General features: G+C 43.1%; 1 protein-coding gene across 1 annotated transcript; it reads left to right on the forward strand.

Annotated features, from left to right (window-relative positions):
- Positions 1-3396: 3396 nt before the first annotated feature.
- MATCAP2 (microtubule associated tyrosine carboxypeptidase 2) lies at positions 3397-27126 on the forward strand. The gene is made up of 7 exons (XM_054991741.1): positions 3397-3708; positions 9343-10022; positions 19172-19315; positions 21859-21991; positions 23087-23392; positions 25189-25286; positions 26745-27126. The coding sequence occupies exons 1-7, from the start codon at positions 3684-3686 to the stop codon at positions 26904-26906; spliced, it is 1548 nt and encodes a 515-aa protein (XP_054847716.1). The 5' UTR covers positions 3397-3683; the 3' UTR covers positions 26907-27126.
- Positions 27127-27572: the final 446 nt, after the last annotated feature.

Here is a 27572-nt window from a genome sequence, read left to right on the forward strand (position 1 = left end):
CTGAGGCCTGTGATTTTTTTTCCTTTATTTTTTCCCACCACTGCTCAGAGCAGTGGGAGATTGCCTGTCGTAAGTGGGCACTTGGTAAGCCTAGCCCCAAAGGTATTGCCCTTTTTGTCTTCCAGCAGGGAGGAGAATGCATGCTGGTCCCCTAGACATATCCCAGGGAGCTGGTACTTATGTCCTGAAACTTTACATGGGTGTAGAACCAGTTGCTGGGCTCCCCTCCTCCTGGGGTCCCAGGTCAGAGGTCACACATGTTGTTGCCCTGGCAGATCCCCTTAGAACATAATATGAGAAGAACCCTGTTGGATCAGACCAGTGGTCCATCTAGTCCAACATCCTGTATCATGTAGTGGTGTAGTGGTTAACAGCGGCAGGACTCTAATCTGGAGAATCAGGTTTGATTCCCCATTCCTCCGCTTGAAGCCAGTTGGGTGACCTTCTGAGCTCTCTTAGCCCCACCCACCTCACAGGGTGACTGTCGTGAGGAAAATAATAACACACTTTGTAAACTGCTCTGAGTGGGCATTAAGTTGTTCTGAAAGGTGGTATATAAATCAAACGTCGTTGTTGTTAGTGTTAAAGACAGGGAAATGTCTGACAAAAGGAGGATAACCCCATGGCAGCTAGCTGACTATGAAATCTGGTGGGGAGGAGGAGTGAAGAAAATTGTTTGTATAGAGTGCAATAAATGGATTGAGCAGGAAGGACCTGGTACCACCTCATGTTTGTTATATATGAGGGACACACAATGATATAATGTGCACATGTCACCAAGGGATATCACATGTGCTAATGGATCAACCATGCTCTAATGTTCATACTCTACTAAAACAAAAAGATTTCAAAATGTATACACTATATGGTTTTTCATTCTTTCCAGGCGCTTTTCTCATGCATCGGCAATTTAAAAGGATAACAGTAATTCTGTTAAGAAACAAGGAACTTAAAATGGACTGAAGACCCAACATTACAGATTCATTTAGGACTGAGATGGTGAAAAGAAGAATGTACATATGTACATATGACTATCATTATGCAGAACGAGCTTACTAATATATATTCCAAGAGACTGTTTCAAAGGATTCATGGATCTCAGTGAAATAATTCCAGGTATACAGACGAAGAGTTTAGAGATTTCAGAGGCGTAACTGTGTTCATGTCTTGCAGGAAAACAAAAACAAAACAAAAGAGTCTTTTGGCAGCTTTAATAGAGTTATTATAGTGTGCAGGGTTATGAACTAGAGCCTACTTCATTTGAAATATGAAATGTATACTAAGATGTCAAGATACACTTAGGCACCGAGATGAAAAAAATTGTACACAGTAGTTCAAAATATGAGGTACATTGGTGATATCTCTATGCTTATCACATACAAGAGATGTAACAAGTGCTAACAAAATTGTTCTAGATTTACTTTTTAAAAGCCTATAGAGTAAGAGGAAACTGTCAGTGTGATTGAGACTTAGCTGGATGGTATCAAACTTGGTGATAAATTTTAATTCAACTGTTTCATCCTGAAATTTCCCTTTGAAGGTTTTTTTGTTTTGTGAAAGAATGGTAATCTTTAATTCAGCAGCAAAGTGCCAAGAGACTGAAAAAGAAGGAGCAGTCATATAGATAAAAGTTAAAGAAACATTTATTATGATTAAATTTACCTCTTTACAAAGAGGAAAGAATTTAACTCTCTATGAAACAAATTGGACTTTTTGGATAACTCATATTGAATTTTATGTTTAAAGTATGTTATTTTGTAAATTTGGTTAGTTTGTTACCATATAAATTGTCCTTCCTTGTATAAATTAAAAATAAAATTTTTAAAAACCAAAAAAGAGCATCCAGCTTAGAGCCGAAAACTCATACTACAGCTCTGTGCTTAAAATTAATGAATAAATGTTTGCCGTAATCATCCAAATTCTGAGCCTTGAAAAACTGGATTCTAGTGTCTATGTAAATGATGGAAATATAGAGTTCCTTAATAGAAAAGGGTCCAGTAGCACCTTTAAGACTAACCTACTGTAGCATAAGCTTTCGAGAATCAGTTCTCTTCTTCAGATGCATCTGATGAAGAGAACTATGGTTCTCGAAGCTTATGCTACAGTAAAGTTGGTTACTCTTAAAGGTGCTACTGGATTCTTTTCTATTTTGCTACTACAGACTAACACGGCTAAGTCCTCTAGAGTTCCTTACTTTGCATTGGGGGGTTTTGGCCCCCCCAAAAAGCCACATCCCATCTATTCTGGTGAGCTGCCATCTGGCCTAAGAGATGTCCTTAAGTAGTACATGCAGGTCTGGGAATTGATCACAACCATATGGCCCAGAATCTTGTTTTCATTTTTCAGACAACCTAAGCCTTCCATGATGGTGAGTTCCACAGACAGTAGTAGTCAGGGCTTTTTTTCTGGGAAAAGAGGTGTTGGAACTCAGTGGGTTGCCAGCACAGGGGGCAACTCTTGGTGGGAGGTGGTGCCCCTGGTACCACATGTGTGCGCCCAAAGTGCACGCATGCTCCCAGGGCCAATGAAATGGTCACATGGTTGGTGGCCCCTCCCCCTGATCTCCAGACAGAGGGGAGTTTAGATTGCCCTCCACAGCTGCTCCAGTGGCGCAGAGAGCAATCTAAACTCCCCTCTGTCTGGAGATCAGGGGGCGGGGCCACCAGCCATGTGACCATTTTCAAGAGGTTCGGGAACTCCATTCCACCACGTAGTAGTACTTAACTCTGTGGCCAGTGGCTGAATACTCATGTCCAGCCACTTCTATGCTGAAATTATTCTTAATAATTGGTGGTGCCATGTCGGCCTCCCACCTTTGGGGTGGGGAAGGTTCTCCCCACCACTGCACTTTGTTAATTTGTTTTATTATTTGTATATTGATTTTAGTTTTTGTTTTTATCAATTTTAACTGTTCACCGCCCAGAGCCCCTGGGATGGGCGGTATATAAATTGAATAAATAATAATAATAATAATAATTAACCGCCCCCCCCCCACCAATTACATTTACAGGTGATTTTCAACAGACTGCCCGCTGTTACATGGCAGGATAACTTTATAAAGCAGCTATTGTGACTCCTTATCCCGTTTAGTACCAAGAACATGCAAACCTGCAAGTGGGAGGCAGGCCTCTGAATCACTGAGACCATCGCTTATTAGTGTATGCGTACACCGTGTCCTGTGACTTAACCCCTTTTGCCACCTCTATCTGGAGCTCCCTGGTTGTTCCTGCTGAAAAACTACAGCTCCCAGCATCCTTCGCGACGCACTGCACCTTGGGAAATGTAGTTTCAGGTTGAGATCCTGCATGGCAGCGTCCATTGCGCAGCCGCAAGCCTCCCACCTTTTTTTTCTTTTCTCTGTAGGTTTGTGTTCTGGCATGCCGAAGATGGGGGGTGTCCTAGCAACAGACCTAGTCGCTGTCTCTTCTGTCCCTTTATAGGAAGGAGAGAAGGGGGCGGGGTTGCTGAGAGATGGTAAAGGGGACCCTTAAAGCCAAGCCAAGCAGGGCTATAAGCCTGGTTGCATCAAACAAAAGACTCTCCTCTCCTCCCTTGCCCCTTGGCTGCATCTACCAGGCTGTCCATGCTGGAAGGGAGCAGTGAGAGCTTCGGGGCTCTCAAAGGAGAAGAGAGGGGGGAAAGGCAGAGACTCCTAAAGACACATACCCACTCCATAAGGAAGGATGCTTGAATCCATTCGAGTCACTGGTGAGTATTGCTCTATATGGGGGGGGGGGGTATTTTTTTTATCCATCCAATTTTTGCAGCTGTTGACAGTTTCACTGTAACCAAATGGGACTGTGCTTTGGGTGTTAGAGCAATTAAAGAAGAACCCAAATACCTCTCTGCCTTAGGAGTAATTAATTACTTCTCACAATCTCCATCAAGGTCTTGGCCCAAGTGGGAGTTAGTTTAATTGAAAATGCTGCATGTACATTTAGTGTGGTAGAAACAGAATCTGGATTAAAGGTAATAAAAATGTAAACATCCCTTATCCTGAACAGGTACCTCTTTGTGAACCTGGGGCTTTTTTCCCTTTTGTAGAGAAATGGACCCTTCAATTTTTGTGAAGAGTCAAAAATTGCCATTCATGTATTTGGATTAATATGATGGTTGTTGTGGGTTGTGGGTTTTCCGGGCTGTATCTCTCTCCCTGAGAGATCTCTGTCTTTTGGTGCTACACCTCTGAAGATGCCAGCCACAGCTGCTGGCGAAACGTCAGGAACTACAATGCCAAGACCATGGCAATACAGCCCGGAAAACCCACAACAACCATCGTTCTCCGGCCGTGAAAGCCTTCGACAATACATTGGATTAATATGCTCTAAATGACACAATAAGGATTTGAATCCCCCAATACATATGTAAGTTAATTTCTGTGCTTTCTTGCTCGGCTCTCAATAACATATTTTGTCACAAGTAAAGTCTGGGCTTTTTGTTTGCTGCCAGTTTAAAATCGATAGCAATGCTGCCATTATGCAGAACTAACCCGACGAGGTTGACTTTCAGGAGGTTTTTGCTTTCCTGTGAGTTGTCATTTTTAACAAACATGCTGGGCCTCTAAACAGCTTGAATATAATGCAAGAAAATGTAAGCCATAGAAAGAAAAAAACCCTATTCAAATGAAAAAGTTAGTAATATGTACAGCTTCCCTCTGAAATCCATCACATTTGAGGGTTCAAAGATGAGAGACCTGACAGAAAAATACAATGTGACATTGTTTGGAGATTGCATATATATATATATGATCCATCCAATATATATATAGTCCCTAACTATTTTCCAGAGTCCCTACTTATCCTTCTTTTTTGTAAATATGAGAGTTATGAGATGGCTTTTGGGTAGTATTGTTAAAAGCAAAATAGTCCCAGAGCTGCCATTGCCGGCATGCTTAAATGGATAGATCAACACCAGATGTTTAAAGGGCTAGATAATCTCTCACAATTGTTAGACATCTTATGATTCAAATTTGTTTTTTCCAGTCTCAAATAGCTAACTGTTACAGTCCATTTTCGCTACAGTTATGGATTTCTTCCATTTATAGCTTCCACTTTTAAAAAAGCAAGTTTCTAGCACTCATAGATGTTTGGCAACTCTGTGCTTGTTTTTGTTTAATAATGTAGATGGATTTCAAGGAGGTTATACACTATGTGGCCATTGGTCTTTCTGTCTTTTCTTCCACTCCTGGTCCCCTTCAATTGGAACCCTATTAAACCTCACTTATGGATAGCTATTCTCTTTGCACTCTAAATTACAGTGTTCTGTATAAATTTATATATCTGATTTTGATCCAGACCACACCATTCATGTCGAGCACGTTTATACAATTCATCAAAAAACTACTTAACTTGCATAATTTATTTTGAGTACAGAATTGTTGTTGGGTAGAAAATTCTTGGACTCAAAGTAAAATCTGTCTGTAGCACATGCATCTAAAAGGAATGTATTTATTGTTAATGTATCATTTATACTCCACCTTTCTCCCCATTGAGTACTCAAGGCAGCTTATCTCATTTTCCTCTCCTCCATTTTTCCTCATAACAATCTTGTGAGGAAGGCTAGGCTGAGAAAGTTACTGGCCCAAGGTTGCCCAGTAAGCTTCCATGGCAGGCCAAGGATTTGAACCCGGGCCTCCCAGATCCTAGTCTAGCCACCACAGCACATTAGCTCTTGGCTTTCCCACTTTCCCTCCCCCCTGGCAGCCTCTCACTGGGAAAAGGCTTGCCTAGTAGCAAAAGTCATGTGGTCGCAAGTCACTTTGGTGGATTTGTGTGATAGCCACTGCCAGGCCTGGCCAAGTTTCCCAAGTTGTGCAGAGGCTGCCACTGGATCCAGACAAGTTGTGTGGCATCAGCTCATCTGGTAACCACCACTGCACCTGGGTGAGTCACACAAATTGCATGGAAGCAACTTGCTGGTGGTTGCTGCTGGACCTAGCCCCGATGGGTCTTCTCTCAAAGAGAAGAGGCTAGGGAGCAGGGGTGGACCAGGAAACCAAAATAGCCTTGGAATGTCCTCCCCTTTTACTGACAGAAACTAAAATTTGAAGGCTGGCAATATTGTTGTGGTTGCTTAGCAACCCCACCATGGCCATTGGAAGGGCATTCCATTCTTAGAGGTACAGCTGCTGCTTCTATTATTTGGTGTGATGGGGTAGCCCCCCATTTAATATTTTTTAAAATTTCAGATTTTTCTGCAAACTTGGAGTTTTCCTCAAGTTTCTGGAAAGATCTGATTTGTCTGGTCATAGCCCTAGTCTCCAGATTTAAGCATCCACAGATGGAGCCATGTTGAGAATTAAATATATTGATGATTTTTTAAAATTTATTTATATTTCAATTTATATACCGCCCATCCCCAGGGGCTCTGGGCGGTGAACAGTTAAAATTGATAAAAACAAGAACTAAAATCAATATACAAACAATAAAACAAATTAACAAAGTGCAGTGGTGGGGAGAACCCTCCCCCACCACTGTGGGGGATGATGTGGTAACAGCAGCTTGATTGGCATTTTTAAAATGTACTCTTTCAACAAAACAGGACTTGTTAATTAAATCTGGGACCCCATGAGACTAGTGAAATTAACAGTGTATCAAAAATCTAGAAATATGAAAAAGGGAAAATTAGAACCAATCCCCTTTGATGGGTTGTATGTTAAAGGAATTTTCTATGATTTTAAGAATTATCTGTCTGTGTTCATATATTTATGTTTTGTGTTTTATATGTAGTCATAATGTTTTGTAATCTTTTGTTTAAACATTCAAATGTATGTATATTTTTAAAAATTGCTTTGGCGTGCTGTGTTGCTTTTTGCAATGTGGATTGTAGAGTCCTGATGGACAGCAGGGTCAAGCAGGGGTGATATGAGCCGGTGCAAGTGTAGTTTGCAGGTGTTTGCTGAACAGACGTGTTTCCTGGAAATAAGTGTAAGAGTAGGTTTGACTAAGATCCTGTCTGATCTTAGGCAATGCAGGAGGATTTAACAGGAGGCAACAGGATTTAACAAAAGACACTCTTATCTTAACCTTTGAAATTAGGCTTTTGCAAATTTATCTAATTCTTTCTTGGTATTCAGCAAACATTGTAAACAGCTGGAGAGAAGTTCTTGTCAATAAAGATTGCTTGTGGCATGGTGCAGTGGTTTGAGTGTCAGACTAGGATATGGGAGACCCATATTTGAATCCCAACTCTGCCGTGAAAGCTTGCCAGGTGGCCACCCGTGGGCCAGTCCTCCTCTTCTCAGGTTAAAATGGAGGAGAGGAGAATATTGTAAGCTGCTGGGGAGACATGTGGGGTATAAATATCTAAAAAAAATAAATTTCATCACGCTTTCAGCCCCCTGTCAGAAAACTGGGCCAGTTTTTCTTTCTCATTCTTGCAATTTAAAATAGCACTGGGGCATGTGCTTTCATGTGGCCGGTAGCCTTCCTCTTATGATCTGGCGCATATGCGCTCGTATAGTGGGACTGTCTTTGTACTGTAAGGAGGGATGTAGCCCTTAGTTTATTGCAGGGTATTTTGACTGCATTGTTCTCAGAAGATTTTTCCTGATGTTTGCAAGAATGGCAGTTTATCAGAGCTGCCAGCAAAACACACTAGATAAGCATCTTTGGGCTGACGCTGATTAAAACAATCCAATCAGATTCCAACTCTGGTGCCCTAAAGGAATGCTTTGCCGAGCACAAAAAGAACATTTCCCAAATTGGCCATAAAATAAAACTAACCTCACATCATCTTTATGTAAGCAGAAGGAAGTAACTTGCAATCCTATGGAGAGTTATTCCACTTGAAGCCCAAGTAGTATTTTGGTGCAGTGGGTGGTCTGACCACAGCCAGTCTAAACAGCCCTTTCCTATTCAGGTCCCATCTCGGAAAAAAAAATTGGATTTTGTAAGTTTAAAGTGGAATCCTGCACAGCACTCATTGGCGACCTCTCCAAGAAATCCCCCACTTGTGTAATTTCTTAAAAGAAAATAATGAATGAACCAACAAATGTTCATGGGGCACTTTAAATATATATATATATATATATATATATATATATATATATATATATATATATATATATATATATATATATATATATATATATATATATATTATTAAAAGGGGAAAAGCTTAACTGAAGCATGAAGGGAGAGGCAAAACCAAGAGCAAAGAGTTTGATTGTTCGGTACGCATGTTTGCAATTTGAGTTGGAAGGCTGGCGTTTCTTTGTGGCAAAGGTGAGGTCTCTTTATGCTACCTGTGTCTCCGCCCTGAATGAGTGTGTGTATGTTGTCCTGCTAGTCATCCAGGGCTTGGGTGTGATCCTCTTCTTCAGTCTTTGTACCCCCAATTGTACATAGTTGCATTTCTTTCAGGCCATTAAAAGCAGCGCTGGAGAAGGTGATGCCGTTTTCTGTATTGGTGGAGGAACAAGCAGGCGCTGGACATAATTCACATCTTCGATTACCTGATCCTTTTTAAAGTGGAGATGCTGGAGGCTGAACCTGGGACTTCTGCGTGAAAGCAGATGCTGTAACCCAGCCATAAGGACAGAGATTTGATTTTTAAAATACGCAAGAGTTTAGATTCCTAGGCTGCCAAATTCTGAATTTGCTTTTCTGTTTGCATGACGGTATCGGTTAATGCGCTTGTCCAAAGAACCGTGAACACATTTGCCTGCCAAATAGCTGATGATAACATTCAAGGGTATGTTAAGGAATAGTCAAATTATATTGCTGAAAATTGCCTTCAGTATTTCTGTGCATATGAAGTTGGCTGCATATTATGTAGTCAGGGGTCATTTCGTAGAAAAAGAGCTGGAGGAACTCATTAGCATAATTCATTAGCATAATTCATTAGTATATGCCACACCCCTTAACATCACCAGAAATTTGTCATTGGCATAACTGATTTGCATATGCCACACCCCCTGACATCACCTATCCTGGTTGCTTTGGACCCAATCCTGGCCATTCAGGGCCGAAATTGGGTCCAAAATGGCCAAAAGGGGTTGAAAATGGTCAGGATCAGGCCACTGCTGAACAGGAGAGTGATCCACCACCCGTCAGAGGCCTGATCCGGGCCGTTTTGGCCCCAATTCAGGATGAAACAGGCCCAAAATGGCCTCTTTGGGGAACTGCCGGAACTGCGTTCCTGTGTGTTCCCCCTCGAAATGAGCCCTGGTTATAGTTAAATACAGCCCTTTTTTAGAACCTGTCATTCTTAGATAAATAATGCTGCAGAGTTCCTCCTGTCTAAGCCCATTCATTTCAACAGGTTTAGACTGGAGCATTTCTACATGGGATTGCGCTGTTTGCTTCTTTTATAACCTCCTTTTTCTTCTGTTTAACACAGAAAAGCTTCACTGGCCACAGCGAGAGTTCTCCAAAAAGACCCTCTTGACTCCTGGAGACTATAAACTGATTCTTCAGAATGAAAGCAGCATTCCGGACCTATCCCGGTCTGGAATCCTTAAGGACACCTTCACCACAGGGACTAGCAGCTACAATGTCCTCCTGCAGAGCAAAGAGGGGAAAAAGCACTTGTTGCAGAAGCGTCCCTTGGCATATCCCAAGAGGCATAGAAAGGCTGTGAAATCCTCCAATTCATCACGAACCAACGAGCGCCGCAAGATCAAGACCCCCCTGCCTTTCCTCCGAAGCGGGTGGTGCTGCCTCAATAGACAGCCCTCTCTTTTTATCACCAGCCCGGTGCCCCCCAGGCTAGCACACAGCATTTCCGTGGCAGGGAACAGCATTGGGCCGTCCCCCAGACCCAAGGCGAAACGATGTTCCTTCTCCAGCCTGACCAAGCCAAAGCCGCTGCAGCCATCCAAAAGCTACTTAAAGGAAGGCGATGCCAGTGGGCGAAAACTCTGTATCCTCACTGCCATCAAGCCTTCCAATGTGGAGAAGGAGAAGATGAAGTTCTTCAAGTCTGATTACAGCTACAATCCACAATTTGAATATGCGAGTCCTGCCTTGTCCAACGTGTTGGCGAAGCACAGCCATGCATCAGGCACATTTCTCAAGCAGGTAAAGATTGCAGATGCTTCTCACAGATCACACCACTGTCATTGCCAGAATCTTTTCCAGTGCGCCACCCCCCGGTCATTTTAAGTCTGTTGTCCCTTATATTTTGAACTTGCACCCTGTTCTAAACTTACTATACTACCTGCTCTGCCCGCAGCGAGCATCAGCCATCTGTTCGGCTCACAGGTTTGCCAAGATCCACATACAGCCATTTCCCCGTGAGAATCTGTGGACTGGGGTGAAAGCTGTACTTGTTTAACTGCAGTAGTGCCCCCTACTTCTGCTGCTTGTCATCTTCAGCTCACTTTCAGTCTCATTTGCTCAACCACTGAATCCAGCAATGGATGAGTATGGGGATGAGGAAATGGATCAGGTGGTGGTGGTACCAGGTAAAGGGTGATGATTGCCTTCTTGTTGGGGAGACGGTGAAGGAATGATCCTGGCTAGGCAGGCAGGCAGACTTTTCAGGCCTGGGAAGGAGGGTTCTGCCTACCAGAGTGACCCAGAAAGTGAGAACTGAATGAGTCCTTTCTCCAGCCAGAGTCTGCCAAATAATTTTCTGGGGTATACGGGCAAAACTTAGAACTCCTTAGAGTTCTCTCTCCCAACCTCCTCTTTTTGGAAAACCAAATCTTAGTCTGGCAGTGAGTAATTTTTTTTATTACGGTCCACGACCAGATTCAAGCTTATTATACAGAACATTATCTGGTATACAATATACAGGTTAAAAGAAACTTCGGTTAAAAATATACAGATATCAGGATACTTAGTTCAAATTACATCGGAGAATTAAAATAAAGGAATAAAAAATATAAAACAGCGTCCTGGATAACCATTTTAAAATTTGGATCTAGAGACCTAAAACCAAAAACAAAATAGAGACCTCCTAATGTGATCTGAATCTGGGCTCAAGTGAACAGGACTGAAATTTATTGCGCAGTTTAATCACCTGAGCACAGAATTTAGCTGTTACCTTGGTAATAGCTGAGATTCCATCTGTTAATAGTTTATCTAGGCATACTCTGCCCATCTCCATAAGAGATCTATCCATAAGGGAAAGAATGGTCTTCTTAACTCGAATTTCTTTATAGAGGGGACAGCGTAAAAGGACATGTCCCATTGTTTCCACCTCGGCTAGAGGGCAGGGACAAAACCCCTCAGAGTATGCAACCTTTTCGTATCTCCCTTCTAAAATAATTGTACTGCAAATCTGGATTGCAGTCAGTACAAGTTGAGGATCCATGAGGAATTGCAGAAAGAGGAAAACCCAATCTCAGAATTTCCCGTTCTCCGATGCTGTGAGACTTCAGGAACTTGAGCAGGCCAATCTCCTCCCCTTTCCTTTTTAACTGACATTCAGTTGCCCTCAACATTCCATCCTTTCTGGAGCATATTTGGGCCTCATCAGTTTGGTTAGTTTATAAGGTCATATTTTTCTGCATACTTGGGAAATTCCTTGACAATGTAGAAACCCTCGCATTGTCTGCCAGGGACCTAGTTTTGCTTACTAATTCTTTGCTCCAGGGAAGAGGCATCAGGGGAAGGCTCCTCTGTTAGTGCAACAGAAACTTTGGATCCAACTAAAGTGATTGGGCAAAAAGTGATTGGGAAAAGTAATCACAATGGGCTGCATCCAATATACTGTGGAATGGAACTTTTCTGCCCCATCTGCACAGTCCACTGTGACCAATAAAATGTGGTCTTAGGAACATTGCTGGCCTGCTGGGGGTGGTGGTGGTCTGTAATGGGAAGGAGAATCTGTAAAAATTGCAGCACTCCTCTAGTGGGTAGAAAACAATCATAAAAAACAACCCATTATCTTTTCCAGTGCTTAGTTTCCACAAAGATGAGGCCACACCATAGGTCTATACAGGCATTATAATAATGGCCTTTTTATTTTCAATCCCTTTTCTAATAATTCCCAGAACAGAGGTCGAATCCACATTCACCCATTACCCGCATGTTTATCGGATATCTTCCGTTTGCCTCCAATCCGCGATTTTTTCCTTTTCCTGCTTCCAATCCATCTTTCTCGCGCGTTCCTCCGGTCACACGGCTGCTCGAAAACCGCTTTTTTGGGCGGGACCTTTTTTCCCCACCCGTTTTTTTTAAATTTTTTGGAGCGCACTTTTCCATTATTTCGATCTTGCCTTATAAAGAAACTTCATTGAAGATAATGATGCCTCTCTTTCCCCCACTGACAGCACTGATGGCTCTCTCCCGTTTCTTTTTTGGAAATTTGGAAGCATGTGGGAAGCTTTCATGGGCATTTCCTATGCAGGACAGTTCAGTGCCTGAATTTTACTGAAGTTTCACTTCCTTGGAGTGTCATTATTTCGATATTTCGTAATTTCGATATTACAGTTATATAAAATTTAAAAAAAAACAGTTAAAAAGGAAGTTTCGCGAGTCCGTTCTGAGGATGGATTCACCCCAAAATGATTTTTCAAACTACCAGATTTGATTCAGAAACAGCATAATCAATAAATCCAATGCTATGAAGTCAAAAACAGTCTTTTGCAGACTACGGAGCACTTGCAAGTTGAATCAGCCAATAGGAACTCTCGGAACGGCCGGAGAGACAGGAAGGGGGGTGGTTTTTAAAAAAACAGCGTAAATTGCGCATTGGCCTGTTCATGGCCACCGTGAAACTCCCGTTGAAAACCTGTGACCACATATTCGGGAGAAATACGAATGAAATGCGTCTGTTTAATGAGGTAATGTGACTGGCACTCGGGATTCCGTGGAGAATGCGGGGAACATGCGACTTAGAATGAGTAATGTGGATTTGACCAGAGTTTGCCTTTTTTACTGCTGTGATACACTGGTTGACACTTTCATTGAGCTATCCACTACAACCCCAAGGTCTCTTTCTCGCTCAGTCTCAGCAAGTTCAGACCCCATCAGCATATACTTGACATTGGAAGTTTTTTGTTCCAGCATGCATTATGCTTGCCTACACTGAACTTCTTTTGCCTCACTCACCCAATTTGTGGAGTTCTTCCTGAGTAATTGTTTTTATCTTTTTCACAAGATTGCGGCTCTCGGAAATTGAGTTCTCTGCTTTAAATCAAGCGTCGCAATGGTCTTTATTTGAGCATTCGCATTTGTTTTACTATAGTGTGAGGTATTTACTTTTTCCTTTCTCTAGGGCAGGATAAAACTTGATAACATGCTAGAGGTTAAGATGCAAATTTAAAATACTAACAGGGAATTATATATATTTTAAAATCTTGGGATGTTTTTTCATGACTTAGAAGTAGCTCTCATACAGAAAAGTTTGGCAATTTTTGCTCATAACTTTCAGGATTTGTCCTGAACAGCCATGCTCCAGGTGGACATTTTTGTTTAGGATTTACAACACACATTTACACCCTGCCGTCCAAGCCGAAGAGCACCGCGCAGGCTGACCCAGAGTTGGGAGGCAGAGACCGGTACCATGAGGGTGGGTGTTGGGTGCAAACCAACACAATAGGATAACAGTGATATTACATTGTTAGAATGTCATTAAGTTTTCTTGACCAAAAAAAGTGTGTCATAACAATATGATGGTTAATTTGTGTTGTGGTTACATCAGGGCTTTTTTTCAGTTGGAATGCGGTGGAATGGAGTTCCAGAACCTCTTGAAAATGGTCACATGGCTGGTGGCCCCGCCCCCTGATCTCCAGACAGAGGGGAGTTTAGATTGCCCTCCACACCACTGAGCAGCGCGGAGGGCAATCTCAACTCCCCTCTGTCTGGAGATCAGGGGGCGGGGCCACCAGCCATGTGACCACTTTCTCCAAGGGCAACTCACTGAGTTCCACTACCTCTTTTCCCAGAAAAAAAGCCCTGGGTTATATGGATCTCTTTTAGGTTTTATGCTTTTTGCGTTAAAATTTCTGTGTTTGGGGTGACTTTGTGCCAATATTGCATGCTTGCCATGTTGGATTTCTTTTTGCTTTCATTTCTATATTGCTTCCCCCCCCCCCCCGCCTTGTTGACACCTTTGTGCTGGGCAACTTTGGTCATGGTAATGTCATAATGTTGTAATGTCATAGCATAATAATGTGATTGGGCATACATGAAATTTTTTTTAAAGGAGTGGTGGTCATGTGACGGCACTGGTGACGCCAACGATGATGTCCACATCTCACCACATACCCCTATTTATTTCATGGTGATGTAGACAAAAAAAGGCAGCACTCCCACCAGGATTAAGAATGGTGTGTGGAAGGGTAGGTGGGCAAAAAGAATCTGATCCTTGAGGAGTGAACGCTCGAAAAGAGAGGAGTAAATTGCTGATGCAGAAAAGACCTCAGCGGATATAGATTGCTCTAGATATTTTTAAAAATCTCAGTCTCTCTGATCGAATAATATGGTGCATAAGTAGCCACGTAGTTTTATTGGTTTAGGTTAGCAAGGAAAGAGAAGTAGGCAATTTTCATCTCTCTGTGGAATTAAAAAAAAAGGTACTGCATTTTCTATATTTTGCTGTACTGTAATTTAACAGCAGTATACTTCCGGTGATAAAGGTAGTATTGACAACAGAACTACTTAGGCAGGGAAATCATGGGTTGGTGAAAACAGAGAAATCCCTTTTGATCACCCCAAAAGGCTCATGGGACCTGCATGGACAAATGCCATGTTGGACAGGGACTGGAGGAAGGCCGGGAACTTGGAAGGATTGAGTGGAGAAGTTGGCTGAATCCAAACCTATGTATTTATTTGTTGTTTGCCCTTCAGTCTCAGTTAATGAATTAATGTGTATTGATTTCTTGTCATTTAATTAATGCTGGAGTGTTACCCATCACATTCACAGAGTGCAGTCCTAAGCAGGGTTACACTTTTCTAAAGCTGTGGACTTCAGTGGCCTTAGAGGGGTGTAACTCTGCTTAGGATGGCACTGTTAGGCAGCGACCTGGTTTATTTGCCCTTGACTGTGATTGGGTTTCTGACTGTGCCAGAGACGAGTACGAGACATGCCCGGCTCCGTTGATGTAAGTGTCGAGCTACTGTTTTTCAGTGGCATTTGGGAATCTGTCACATTTTTTATCTTTTCCTTCTCCCAGGGAGCGGAGATCTGCATGTAGACCTCCAATCCTCATTTTACATTCGAATTCTGTGAGATCAGAGAGGCTGAGAATATGACTGACACAAGGTCACCCAGTGAGCTTGAATATGGGTCTTCAAGATCCTAGTCCAACATTCTAACCCACTACACCATATTGCTACCCCTGGGGTTCTATACTTATATGTTCCTATGATTTCCATGCCACATCTGGGATTCTCTACATAGCATATGTTCTACGTGTGTGTGTGTGTGTGTGTGTGTGTGTGTGTGTGTGTGTGTTGATTTGCACTTTTTTGTCCTGACTCCAGACCTTATTTCTGCACAAGTGAGGTTTGTTTCAGTGGAGGGACAAGCTTTGTAAATGCAAAATGCATAGGAATTGCCCCCTCCACTGGAGCTGTTGAGAAATCCTTTGCAATTGACGAACTTCTAGGTGCCCATCTGGCTTCCCAGACCTATGATTGCTGGATCTCACTACATAGAAATATGGATATTGAGTTGTTGGATCCTATGGACAATTTCCACATGTACAAGTGGAAATGCAAAAGTGATTCCTTGCTGTTTGCTTGCACTAAGTAAAGGTGTATCTTTTCTGTCTGTGCATGACACAATGCAAGGTACTTCCTGGACATGTGATGATGCCTTATGCCAAATGAAACCTTTGGTCTATTTTGGTCAATGCTGTCTGCTCTGTCTAGCAGTGGCTCTCCAGGGTTGCAGGTGGAGGTCTTTCACATCATCTACTACTGGATACTTTTAACTGGAGATGCCAGGGCCTGAATGTCATATACGCTCAACCTAACCTACCTCATGGGGTTGTTGTGAGGATAAAATAGAGGAGAATGATGTAAGCTGCTTTGAGTCTTCATGGGGGGGAGAAAGGTAGGGTATAAATGAAATAAACGACCTCCAAACTGACCATCTGATTGCCATCCAGAGCCTGCAATCTAAACTCCCCTCTGTCTGGAGATCAGGGGGCGGGGCCACCAGCCATGTGACCATTTTCAAGAGGTTCCAGAACTCTGTTCCACTGTGTTCCAGCTGAAAAAAAGCCCTGCAAATACTACATGTGTTGCTCGATGGCACTCTTACGTCGTTGCAGTCTCCACGCCGGAAGCCCAGAGTGCCTGCAAACCTCAGTTCAGCCACCGATCGGGTGATTCCCAATGATTCAACGCAAAGCTCGTCCCTGTGACTTGTGTTAAGTTTGCCAGCACATTGTGTATCTTTAGCACTAAGCAAAGGAATCCGCGCACTAGCGGCATGAATGAATGTATCCGTTAGGGCAAAGATTTGCAAGGCATCAGTGATCTGCTTTCTTTTTTCAAAGGGAGCAATCCTGAGCTGGTCTACTCAGAAGTTAGTCCTATTTTATTCAGTAGAGCTTACTCCCAGGCAAATGCCTTTAAAACTGCAGTACTCGTGATATTGGCCGAAAGGTGATTTGCGTAGATGGAAATTCTTCATGCCACCTTCCTGTCTTACGGTCTGCTTCTAGCCTGGGAGCTCTTTTGTGGATATCTTATGGCTGCTGAAAGTTCTTTTAAGCCCCTAATTTGTTTTGGTAAATGATACGTTGTTGTTGTTTTTTTAAAAAAATAGTTTAATTGCATTTTTTTTCTTTGGGTTACCAGCTGATGGTTGGCACCAAGCAGAAGTTTGGGGGACATGTGGGGGTAGCCATTGGCATGACAGCATTACATCACTTCTGGGGATGGAAGTGACATCACACCATTGCACCAGTGGTAATTTTTAAAATTAATTCTACTTCCGCCAGCTAACAGAGCAGCAAGGGGAAGTGGGGGTTGCCACCAGTGGGAGGTCTTCCACAACACCAGGAGATCTGGCAACCCTTTATGTGAGCCACCTCAAGCAAGTCTCTGGAGAGGCAGCATCTACGTTTTTAAAGAAATAAGTAAGCTTAGATGTGGCAGATCTATCCCAGCAATGTCTAAAGAATGGGGTGGGGCCCGATTTTAATAACCTGATTAGCTGAATTCCACTTCCTCCTGCAGCTTACTTTCCAGTAGCCCTTTCCTTCCCCCTTCTTGCACCCAAGCAGTACTGGAGTTCATCTGAAGAGAAAAGCTCCTGGAGGGATGGAGTGCGAAGGTATAAGATGAGGGGCAGTAGGGCTTAGCATCCCTTGCCCCCTTTGCAGGTAAAATTGGCCCTCCTTGTTTTTGGTGTTATGTGTGGGACCCTATATGGGTGGAAAGGCAACACAGCAATGTTTTAAAAAATAAAAAAATGGGCTATGGGCTCCCATGCCCCTCTTGGAGGCATTGACAGAGATGGGCTTGGTGTTAACATCTCTAGATTCTCTCAAAGAGTTTTGATTTCATTAGCAGCTCGTGAAGTTTCCAACAGTGACATCTTGGAAAAATCTACCTCCGTTGAGTTTTTCATACTTTCCGCTTTTCCTTTGTTGGCTTCTGGCAGAAGGAAATTTAATGAAGGAAAGGGTCATGCCAGAGGATAAAATATTAAAGGAGGACAGTCTGTTAAATGAAAAAAGCGATTGTCTTTTAGAAACCAGATCTAGAGGGTGACAAGCGACTGTCATGAATGTCTGTCAAAGTGCTGGGGCCTTGTTACAGAACTGAAGAACTACCACTGAATTATTTAGGCTACACACTGGAAAGTACACCGATGTCCTACTGCCCAGCTGGGAACACACATTTCCCTGTAAGAATCGAATCTCTCAGGTCATCGTGGCAAGAATCTGCAGCAGTGCAGGGATTGGAATGTCAGGGTCCGACTGGGGGGACCCTGGTTGCTCTGCCCCAAAGGTCCCCAGGTGATCTTGGGCCAGCCACACCCTCTCTCTTGGCCTAATCTACCTCACAAGGTTGTTGGGACGATATTGTGGGGCAGAGGGCCCATGTGCACTACCCTGAACTCCTCAGAGGAACAGAAGCATAAACATCTAATAAGTTTAGCAGAAAGGAAAATAGCTCTTCAGTTCAGCAGCTTGATGTAGGTTTGCGAGGCTCCAATGTGCACATGGAGCTTCCCTGCCTGCAGTGGCTCCATTTACCTCAATGGAGAGAGCAGATGGGTGCACGCATATATATCCTTTTGTAGGTGTGGAGCTGTCTCCTCTTGAAGTGAGGGGGGTCGAGCCACATGGTCAGGATTTCTAGATATGCCTGGGACCACAGGTGGTTTGAGGATACGAATGTCCAACTTTCTCTTCTGGGCAGTCTGGAAACTGAATAATTCTTTAAATGTTGTTGAGATGAACTGTGCCTATAAAGATACCGATGGGTACATACAGATACAATATCAGTTGCTCCTGTTTGCCCCCCCCCCACCTTCAAATATCAAAATGTAAGACACTGAGGGACTTTGGTTAAGGGATCCAGGAGCTTTATTCTCTGTGCCCCCATGATAGCGTGCCAGAGGCGGCCTGCTCTGTGCTGCTCTTCAGCGCACCACTGCCTGTTCTTGCTAACCAGCTTTCCATTGCAATCCTATACAGAGTTATCCTAAACTATTCTAAGCTGCTGACGTCAAGGGACTTATAAGGGGGTAGCTCTGCTTAGGATTGACTACCAGCTGGCTTCCAGACTGCTGGCCTTGACGCCAGAGGAGAACAGTTGAATGAGTCTCTCTACATGAGAAATCTTACACGAGAATGCTCAGGTATAGAGAGACACAACATTAGCCCGGAAGCATAGACAGAGCCAAAGGCACTGTCAATTGCACCTCCCCTTCTGGGAGGTGAAGATGAAATTAATAAACCCTCTGAGGAGGGATCTCCTCCAGGCTTTTTTAAAAAACTATCCTCCTGTAGAGAGGTGAAATTGACAGAGCCTTCGGTTCTGTCTTTTTAAACTACGCTTCCCGGTTAACATTGCGTCTCCTTACCCTTGAGCGTTCTCGTGTAAGATGTCTCATGTACAGAGACTCTCAGGATTCCACACACCTCAGTTTTCATCCACCTTGCCCAGTAATCCCCTGTGTATTCCTCAATCCTCGTTATCCCAGCAAGGAAGCAAGTGCTCGGCTGGAGCAAGCGCACAGCACCTTGGCCTCCACTGAGAAGCCATCCCCAAATCTCACATGTGTGTCTATGCTTTTGTTTTCTCTGCAGGCCATCAAAATTATGGAGCTGACCTTGCAAAAATACGGAAGCTACGAAAATTTCGAGCTGGCTACAGGAGGCAGCCTCCTTCCCAGAAGTCGCATCTGGAGCCATGTCAGGAAATATATGGTGAAAGAAGGCTGCCTAGGCGAGGTTGGCTCACTTCTAAAAGCCTCACTTTACCCCACAGGCCCCAGTCGCAGCCTCCCTAGAGCGTAGTGTGCCCACAGTGAAAATTGCCCTGGGGGCTGCCTGCCTAACTCTGAAGTGACAGAGCGCTATAGTGGTGGAGTGAGACATCTGGGATCCTTTATTGCTGTATGATAAACGGGAGTTTAGTGGCATTTTATAGGGTCAGCAATATTTTATTCCAGCATAAGCTTTCATGGTAGAGAGCCCACTTCGTCAGAAGTATGTCTTAGTTGCAGTTGGCAGACATATATACAAGAGATTATTATTTTTTAAGTGGGGACAAGTGGCTATGCAAAGCAGGAAGCATAGAGTGAAATGTAATTCTATAAATTGTAAATATAATCAAGGAAGTGCAGAGACGATTCTCAATAGCACTAATGGGCCAGTTCTCGAGTTTTGCTAAGCTAGTTGATGAGTTTTATTGCAATTGTTAACACCTATCATGGCAAAGGGACTTCAAGTCCTTACTCGGGCTTGGGCGGGGGGCTGGCTGGGGAACAGATTGCGTCAGAACTTTTGATGAATTCTAACGTGGCCGTTTCCTGCAGGAGGCTCCCCTTAAAGGTTTTTTTTAATGTGAATTTCAACTCAGCAGTTTCCACAGTATACGAGTGCTTCTGTACTGGAGTGGTTACAGGAAAGCAAAATAGAAAGTTCAAAATGGCACAGGGTAGGAGTTTACCAGCATAATCAGATCCAGAAGGCGCCCATAACCTTCACATATTCACATAGATTGGCAATAATAGTGTCCATTGGAAGAGAAATGATCTTTTCAAAGTAACAAAGGTGTGAATCCAGCAATTCCTTTCTAGCTATGAGGATAAGGAAGACCCATATCAACAGGAGACCGCCTGCTCTCCCTCTCTATCGCCCAACCAGAGTCCACAGGGGGGTGGAAATTGTTTGAAAAAGGGGCAGATACCCAGAAGTGACATCTTGTTTTTGGTGTGACACCAACAAGATGTTGTAGGATTCAGGAAGAACTCTATGATTTTACTATATTGTCTGAATCCTAGAGCGTCATTTTGAGGTCATGGTGATGATATGCCGCTGCTGGTGGTATTCTCCAGAAGTGACATCATGCTGGTTTTTTTGACGTCACTCCTCTCCCACTGGTTGCAAGCTAATGGCTGGCAATGCTATATAAAGACACTTCCCCAAACAGGAGTCTTCTTTCATAAAATGTATTGGATCGAACCCAACATGTTGCATTTTGAATGCTGGGAAGATGCAGTATTCCAGCAACAGAACTTTAGGGGAGAGGAAAATGAAGACTAACTCTGCTTCTCTTGCTTCATAAATAATTATCACCTAGATAAGCCTGCAGCAATTGAAGATGGGTTGAAACTATCCAATCATCGAAGAGCAGTCCCCCCTGGGATTATCACTAAGTGTCAGTTTTCTTTTTCTTGCGTATCTTTGCACAATCTAGGTTCGTTTTTCCATCGGCTGCCTTAGAGCCGGGTCATCTAGCTTGCACTTTATCATGTAACCCAATTAGCATTTGTTGTTTCACTTCTAAATGTCTCCTATCCATTTCCACTCTAGCTGTTTGGCAATGAGGAACGGGCATTCTAAATTTACGTTGTTGGGTGAAAGTATTTATTTACTTAATTTAAAAATAATTGTGTGATGTCAAATTGCAACTTACTCATGGTGACCCCCAGGGCCATGGGATTGTCAAAGCAAAAGATGAACAGAGATGGTTGGCCGTTGCCTTCCTCTGCATAGCAGCCCCGGTGTCCAATCCAAGTATTAACCATTGCTTCTGGCCCGAAACAATCTCTCCATTGCCATTCGCTTTCATTTCTCACTGTCCAATTAGACGTTGGGCATAGAGGTGTTCCATGTAATCATGATCCCCCCAGTGAAAGAAATCTGGTCTTTCCTTTGCATTCAGAAGAACACACTGAAGATGTTTGATCAAAATGGGTATGCTGCTAACTATCCTTCAGCAGCAGCCTGCCCAACTTAGAGCCCAGAATTTTGTATCCTTAAGTCTCTCCCTCTCTTGGCCATTCGGATGGGTCCTTTCACAAGACCAAACTCAGCCTCGGCTTGTTCCAGTTCAGGCTTGCCATGGGGCCAGGTGCAGTCAGCACTTGCTCTTCACAGTAGTCAAGCAACTGGTATAGTGGCTGTAGGAAGATGTGGGGCAGGTGGGGGGTGGGAGACGCTTTACACTTTTGCAGTGTGCACTCCCCCCCCCCTTATGCCTTCTACCCATTCGCCATGTGCTGAATAATAGCCCTAGATCAGACCCCTGGTGAGGCATTCCAGTTTTGGCCTAGCAAAATACATTATGTTGAGTCTTTTGTGAAGCTTCCAAAGTGACTAGCATAGGCTGGTAACATTTAGGTTATAAAAAAGTTGAAACAACTCAAATGACAAATAGGATGGAGATAGCATGAGTTTTTTTTGTAGACGTTGCCTGGGTGGGTGGGGGGGCAAGTTTAATGTTGGGAAGAACCCTTAATAGCTGGAGCCTTTTTGTTTTTCTATAGATTGTGGTTCACGTCACTGAAGACTTGCTTTCTCGAGCCTCGATGACTATCGTGAACGGCCGCCCAACTCTGACGATCAATATTTCCACTGCACGTGAACATTGGCTAGAAGGGATGTTAAGGCATGAAATAGGTATGCAAAGGAAATAGTGGTGCGTGTTCAACTAGTCATGGACTTCACGGAGCAGGATTTTCCTGCTTTCTTGCCCACTGAGCTCCTGAAATTTTGTTCATGGGGAGGGGGGGGGCGGGTTCAGCAGACCCTCTGCCTCTGGAACCACATAATGAGCAAAGCTGGGGACTGCAACAGGAGGAGGAAATCAGCAAGAATGTCTGCCCCCCCTCTTCTGCAAAGGGAAAGATGGGAGAGCAAAGGACGTGCCTGGTGTTCCCACCTTATGTTTGCCTCATAAGGTTCATGAAGGGGTCAGGGGACATTTGCAGGGGAGAATCATTGAGCAGGATGGGAGTGTTTAACGCTTTCCCTGCCGGCTAATTCTCCCTACAAATGCCCTCTCACCGTTATTTTTAATCTATTTTCTTGGGCTCCCAAGACCAGAAATGTGCCTGATTTGATGTCTATATTGCAGGGGGAAGTATTTATTGAGGAAATCAACAGGTATAGAAAGCAGTAGGCATTTCTTTTCACCAGGGCTTTTTTTTCTGGGAAAAGAGGTGGTGGAACTCAGTGGCTTGCCCTCGGAGAAAATGGTCACATGGCTGGTGGCCCCACCCCCTGATCTCCAGACAGAGGGGAGTTGAGATTGCCCTCCACACTGCTCAGCGGTGCAGAGGGCAATCTAAACTTCCCTCTGTCTGGAAATCTGGGGGCGGGGCCACCAGCCATGTGACCATTTTCAAGAGGTTCCGGAACTCTGTTCCACCGCGTTCCAGCTGAAAAAAAGCCCTGCTTTCCACTCTCATTCTCTCCTCCAGTTCCTCCCACTTCACATCTAATCAGTGTACAGATCTGAGCTTAGAGACTAAGTGCGATCCATCAAATGCAACTCACTCACCATCCCCCTTGCAATTAAACAGACCTTGAGGCAGGAAATCAAGCCCACAGTCCAAACCGTTTACTTTTTGGCTGCACTTTGTTTCAGAAAGTTCTGAATTTGTCCCCTGCAACTAGTGTCCAGAGGTATACTATTTAGGTTTCTGCAATGGTCGTTGGTTGTGCGACTCGTGGTTAATACCCTGACATGGTCTGTATGTATATTTTGTGTAGGGACTCACTATCTTAGGGGCATTAACAACAACAGCCAACCATGGAGCAACTGGACCGGCCGCAGAAAGCATGGACTAAAGCCCATCAACCCCACGGAGGAAGGATTGGCGAGTATTCATAGCGTTCTGCTCCGAAAGGACCCATTTCTGTGGAGGGCAGCCCTTCTCTATTATACCGTCTACCAAGCAAGCCGGATGTCTTTTAGTGAACTCTTTCAGGACATAGGAAGGTTTGTCAAGGACCCCAATACAAGGTGGGATTATTGTGTTCGAGCCAAGAGAGGTTGGACCGATACATCCCAACCAGGTAAGCTTTTTTTTAAATTTTTTAAGCTGAAATATTTTTCAAATCTGTGGCTCAAATGGGGTCTCAAGTGAGATTAAGAGGCAAAGATTAATATTGGATTCGGCCAGCTTTTGAATACTTTCTTGTCCCAGTTCCTTACTTATTACAACCCACATCCTATTTTCCGTGCAGGTCCTGTGATCTCCTTTTTTGGAGGTCAAAGGGGGTCCCCTCTTCTTTTTCCACCAGCTGAAAAGCTCTTGGACTCAACCCCTAGTTAGAACATACCAAGTTAAGTCTTTACAACCTTACAAGTGGATGTTAACAAAATATGGAAAGGATCTTTGGTAAGAATGGAGTTGGAGTACAAACCTTATTCATTATCCAAAATTCAATTTTTTAAAGCATAATACAAAAAGGAGACAACTTAGATGTTTGGTCTTTAGAATTGCAGTTTGAAATTCTCTCATTAATCATCAAATGTTGAGCTAGATAATCCTTCCTTGATTCACTGCTCATTTATGATGAAATATTGGGATTTAAGAGGATTAGAATTCCATTTGTAAAGAAGTGCACGGGTGACTTTGCCTGTAGCATATTCAGTGGCATAGCTATGGATCCACCCCATTTTAAATATTTCGATAGTACTGCAGCAATTTTTTAAAATTAGGTTCCCAATCTCACTTCCTTCAGTAGGTTAAGTCGATTTATATTCACAATATGTCAAATAACTAGGTAGGGAGTTGGAATCCTGAAACACAGCCTAATGCTAAGTATGTTTACACAGAAGCGAGTCCCACTGAATTCAATGGGATGGATTTCCAAGTATACATGCATAGGATTGCAGCTGTAGTCAGTTAGTGTTTTTAAATAAAGCTACACAAGAATAGAAAATGTTTGTGCAGATTTTCATCAGCAAATAGTTTGGGTTTTCCCCCCTGTAAACTGAGCTACTGGATTTCTGATATGATTCAAAACATCTTCAGGGGCTCTGCTTTGTGCACTCCCAGTTGAGACAGATGGCCGTAAGAAGCAGGGCCTCTTTCTGCCTGGAGCCTTTGTACTGGAACTCCCTTTCCAGAGCTATTCATCTGGTACAGAATCTATGGAGCAAGATTCAGGTTCAGTAGCACCTTAAAGACCAACTAGATTTCCAGGATATGAGTTTTCGAGAGCCACAGCTCCCTTCTTCAGATACATCAGATTAATGTAAGGAATATTCAGTGCTAGCTGAAGAAACTTCATTTAGCCAGGCCATTTTTTTGGTTGCTGTCTGTTTTTAATCTGATTACCCACAGTTCTGTTGTCCCTTTAACTTGTGTATGATATTCAGTTGGTTTTCAATTATTCTACATTTATATTGAAATTATTTAATTGTTTATACCACCACTTGTACTGTAACCTATATGATTGTGGACTTTTTCTCATTGAGTTTTTTCTGCATCTTGGCTCATCGGTTGCATCGTTTTATCCCTTGCCTTACATGCAGTATCATTTGCCTGATATTGCCCTCATGGTATGTTTCCGAGTTTGTCCTGTGTTCTTTCAGACTGCTGCTGGTCTAAAAAAATACAGGAAAAACTCAAAGAAAAACTTGGAGGGCAGCAACCAGAAAATGATAAAATGTATAAGTGAAGGGAGAAACCAGTCCAGCTAGCAAAAACTTGGTTTGGAAAAAACCCTGTTATGAGAGTTTCCTGAGCTGCCTTGAGAACCTATTCTTTTTTTTCTTTTTTTTACTTTGTTTCTTGAGAACCTATTCTGTTGAGAGCATGAAATAGAAATATGCTTAACAAAATGTCTGGTTTTTTTAAAAGGCTGCTTCAGTAAAGATCAAGTCTACTTGGACGGCATTCTTCGAATTCTGAGATACCGACAATCCATTGATTTCTACTTACTGACAGCCCTAGGAAAGGTGAGTGAAACTACTGGATGGTTAAACCAGTGGGCAATGTTAACCAATGTGAAGAACATCTTGTTCTTTGAAAGTATGCAATTAAAGATTTCCGAGTGTTGACATTCAGTGAGAGAGATGCACGCAGAATAGGCTGGGGAGCAAGTGTTCAAAATATTATGTACCTAGGAGATTTTCAGGACTTTGAAATTAGTTACTCACAGCTCATATTCTGAAGTATTAGGTTCATTTTTGGTTTCCACATGGAAAAAGTTTATAGAAGAAACAAAATTTTGTGCTGATCCATTTGCCTGAATCTGCTCCCGCGATACTCTTGTGCAACTCAGAGAGGACTTTATGTTAGATGGTACTCTTTGTACTTTTATGCTTTTAAAGAAATATCAGTTCTAAATGTATGATTTGAGAGATACTGGGGACTTGAGAGAAGAACGCTGACAAACCATTTCAAAGTAGCTCTACCAATAATAATAACAACAACAACAATAGTCTGCCTTTCTCACTGAGATCCAAGGCAGATCACACAGTGCAAGTGAAAATACAATACAATCAACAGCTAAGACATTCACTGAGCAAAATACAATAATGAACAACGTTTTGGACATGCTGTGAAAGAGCTACAATAAGGTATAGGAGCAGAACATTTGAAAAGCATAAAGCCAAGCACAGCGATGAAATCTTTCTGAAACAAAGCATACCTAATTTACATGGTTTGTTTGTTTGTTTGAAATTTGTATTCCACCCCCCCTGCGAGCGGGCTCAGGGCGGATAACAACATATTAAAAATACAATTAAAAATTCATGTTCAGTAAAAACAACACATTTAAAACAGGATGGTGGACAGCCTTCACAGGGAGGGTTAAGATTTATACACCCCTTTTTTCCAGGCTGGCGGAGGCCCAGCCTCAGCCATATGCCTGGCGGAACTCTGTCTTGCAGGCCCAGCGGAAGGATAGTAGGTCCTGCCGGGCCCTGATTTCAGTAGACAAAGCGTTCCACCAGGTGGGAGCCAGGATCGAAAAGGCCCTGGCTCTAGTCGAGGCTAGGCGGGCCTCCTTGGGGCCAGGGACCACCAACAGCTGTTTGTCCCCTGAGCGGAGTAAACATGCAACATGGTAATAGCAACATGGAAAACTCTGCACATGTGCCCCGGATGTTTTTCAGGAGTTGTTAATGCTTGTTCTGTACAAGGTGCCACAAGCCATGAAAAATGCTAAGCCCAATCCATGCAGGTCCCCAAGGGAATGACCAAAACATGCACAAAGAGCCACTTGAATGGGAATGGTAGGACTCATTCATCATGTCCTGGCTACCATTTTGAGAGCTTCTTCCTAGCGATCGTGCCAATCTGTCAGGCAAGACCCCAGTGCACACCTTGGAGAACAGAAGATTGTGTTTGCAGAATCAGGTATCTGACAGCAGTATGCTCTGGCATGAACTCTTTTTCTCCCTCACATGTAGATTTCCTATGAAGATGTGGAACGCCTGAAAGAATTTGCAGTGCTCGAGAACATGAGGGTGCCGCACTTCTTGCAAGACTACAGCCGGTACATGGAACACTTGGAGAAGATAATGGAAGTCAACGAATTGTCGGACCAAGAGCTCCAGGCACTAGTACCTTAGGGTGGCCATGGTTTTTTGCTTCTAGTCTGCTTCAGATTGGAACCCATGGAGTGCAAACTGGTACAAGTGGCTTGTTTAACCTTATTTTGATGTCTGGCAGTATCTAAATTCTTTAGAACTGCCTCTCTTCTTTTTTAAGAAAAAAAAGAAAGAAAACGGCAGCTACTAACTGCTTTCTTTTTTTAAAAAAATACAAGAACACCTCTCATTTTCATCTCATTCTCAAGGTATATGTCAGTTTTTTGTAAATTTTCAAGATTAAATTATAGCCTGAACACAGCCACAATCATTTACGCAGATTCTTCCATAATTACCATTTACAAATTCTGTATGCTGAAGGATAAGTTTCTGATTTTTTTTTAAAAGTCATGCTGATTCAGCCTATCATAATGAATTTTTAAAATTCCTTCTCTTCAGTGGCCTAATTGTGTTGGCTTTCGATCTTCAGTATTATGTCTGAACAGCTTTCAAAGAGTTGAGGGATTTCCATACGCTTTGCTATGCCAACCATTCTTTTATAACTCACTCTCACGTGTTCTGTTTCCTTCATGGAAGGATTATATGTACAGATGCACAACGGGGGATTGTCCAGTCCAGCTATAAATAGTTGACTCTTTCTTATCGGGTGTTGCTTTTAGACCCTGTTAATACGGTGGCTGATCTTGC

This window comes from Eublepharis macularius, chromosome 11 (genome assembly GCF_028583425.1).
Source record: "Eublepharis macularius isolate TG4126 chromosome 11, MPM_Emac_v1.0, whole genome shotgun sequence".
In the NCBI taxonomy this organism is placed as follows: domain Eukaryota; kingdom Metazoa; phylum Chordata; class Lepidosauria; order Squamata; family Eublepharidae; genus Eublepharis; species Eublepharis macularius.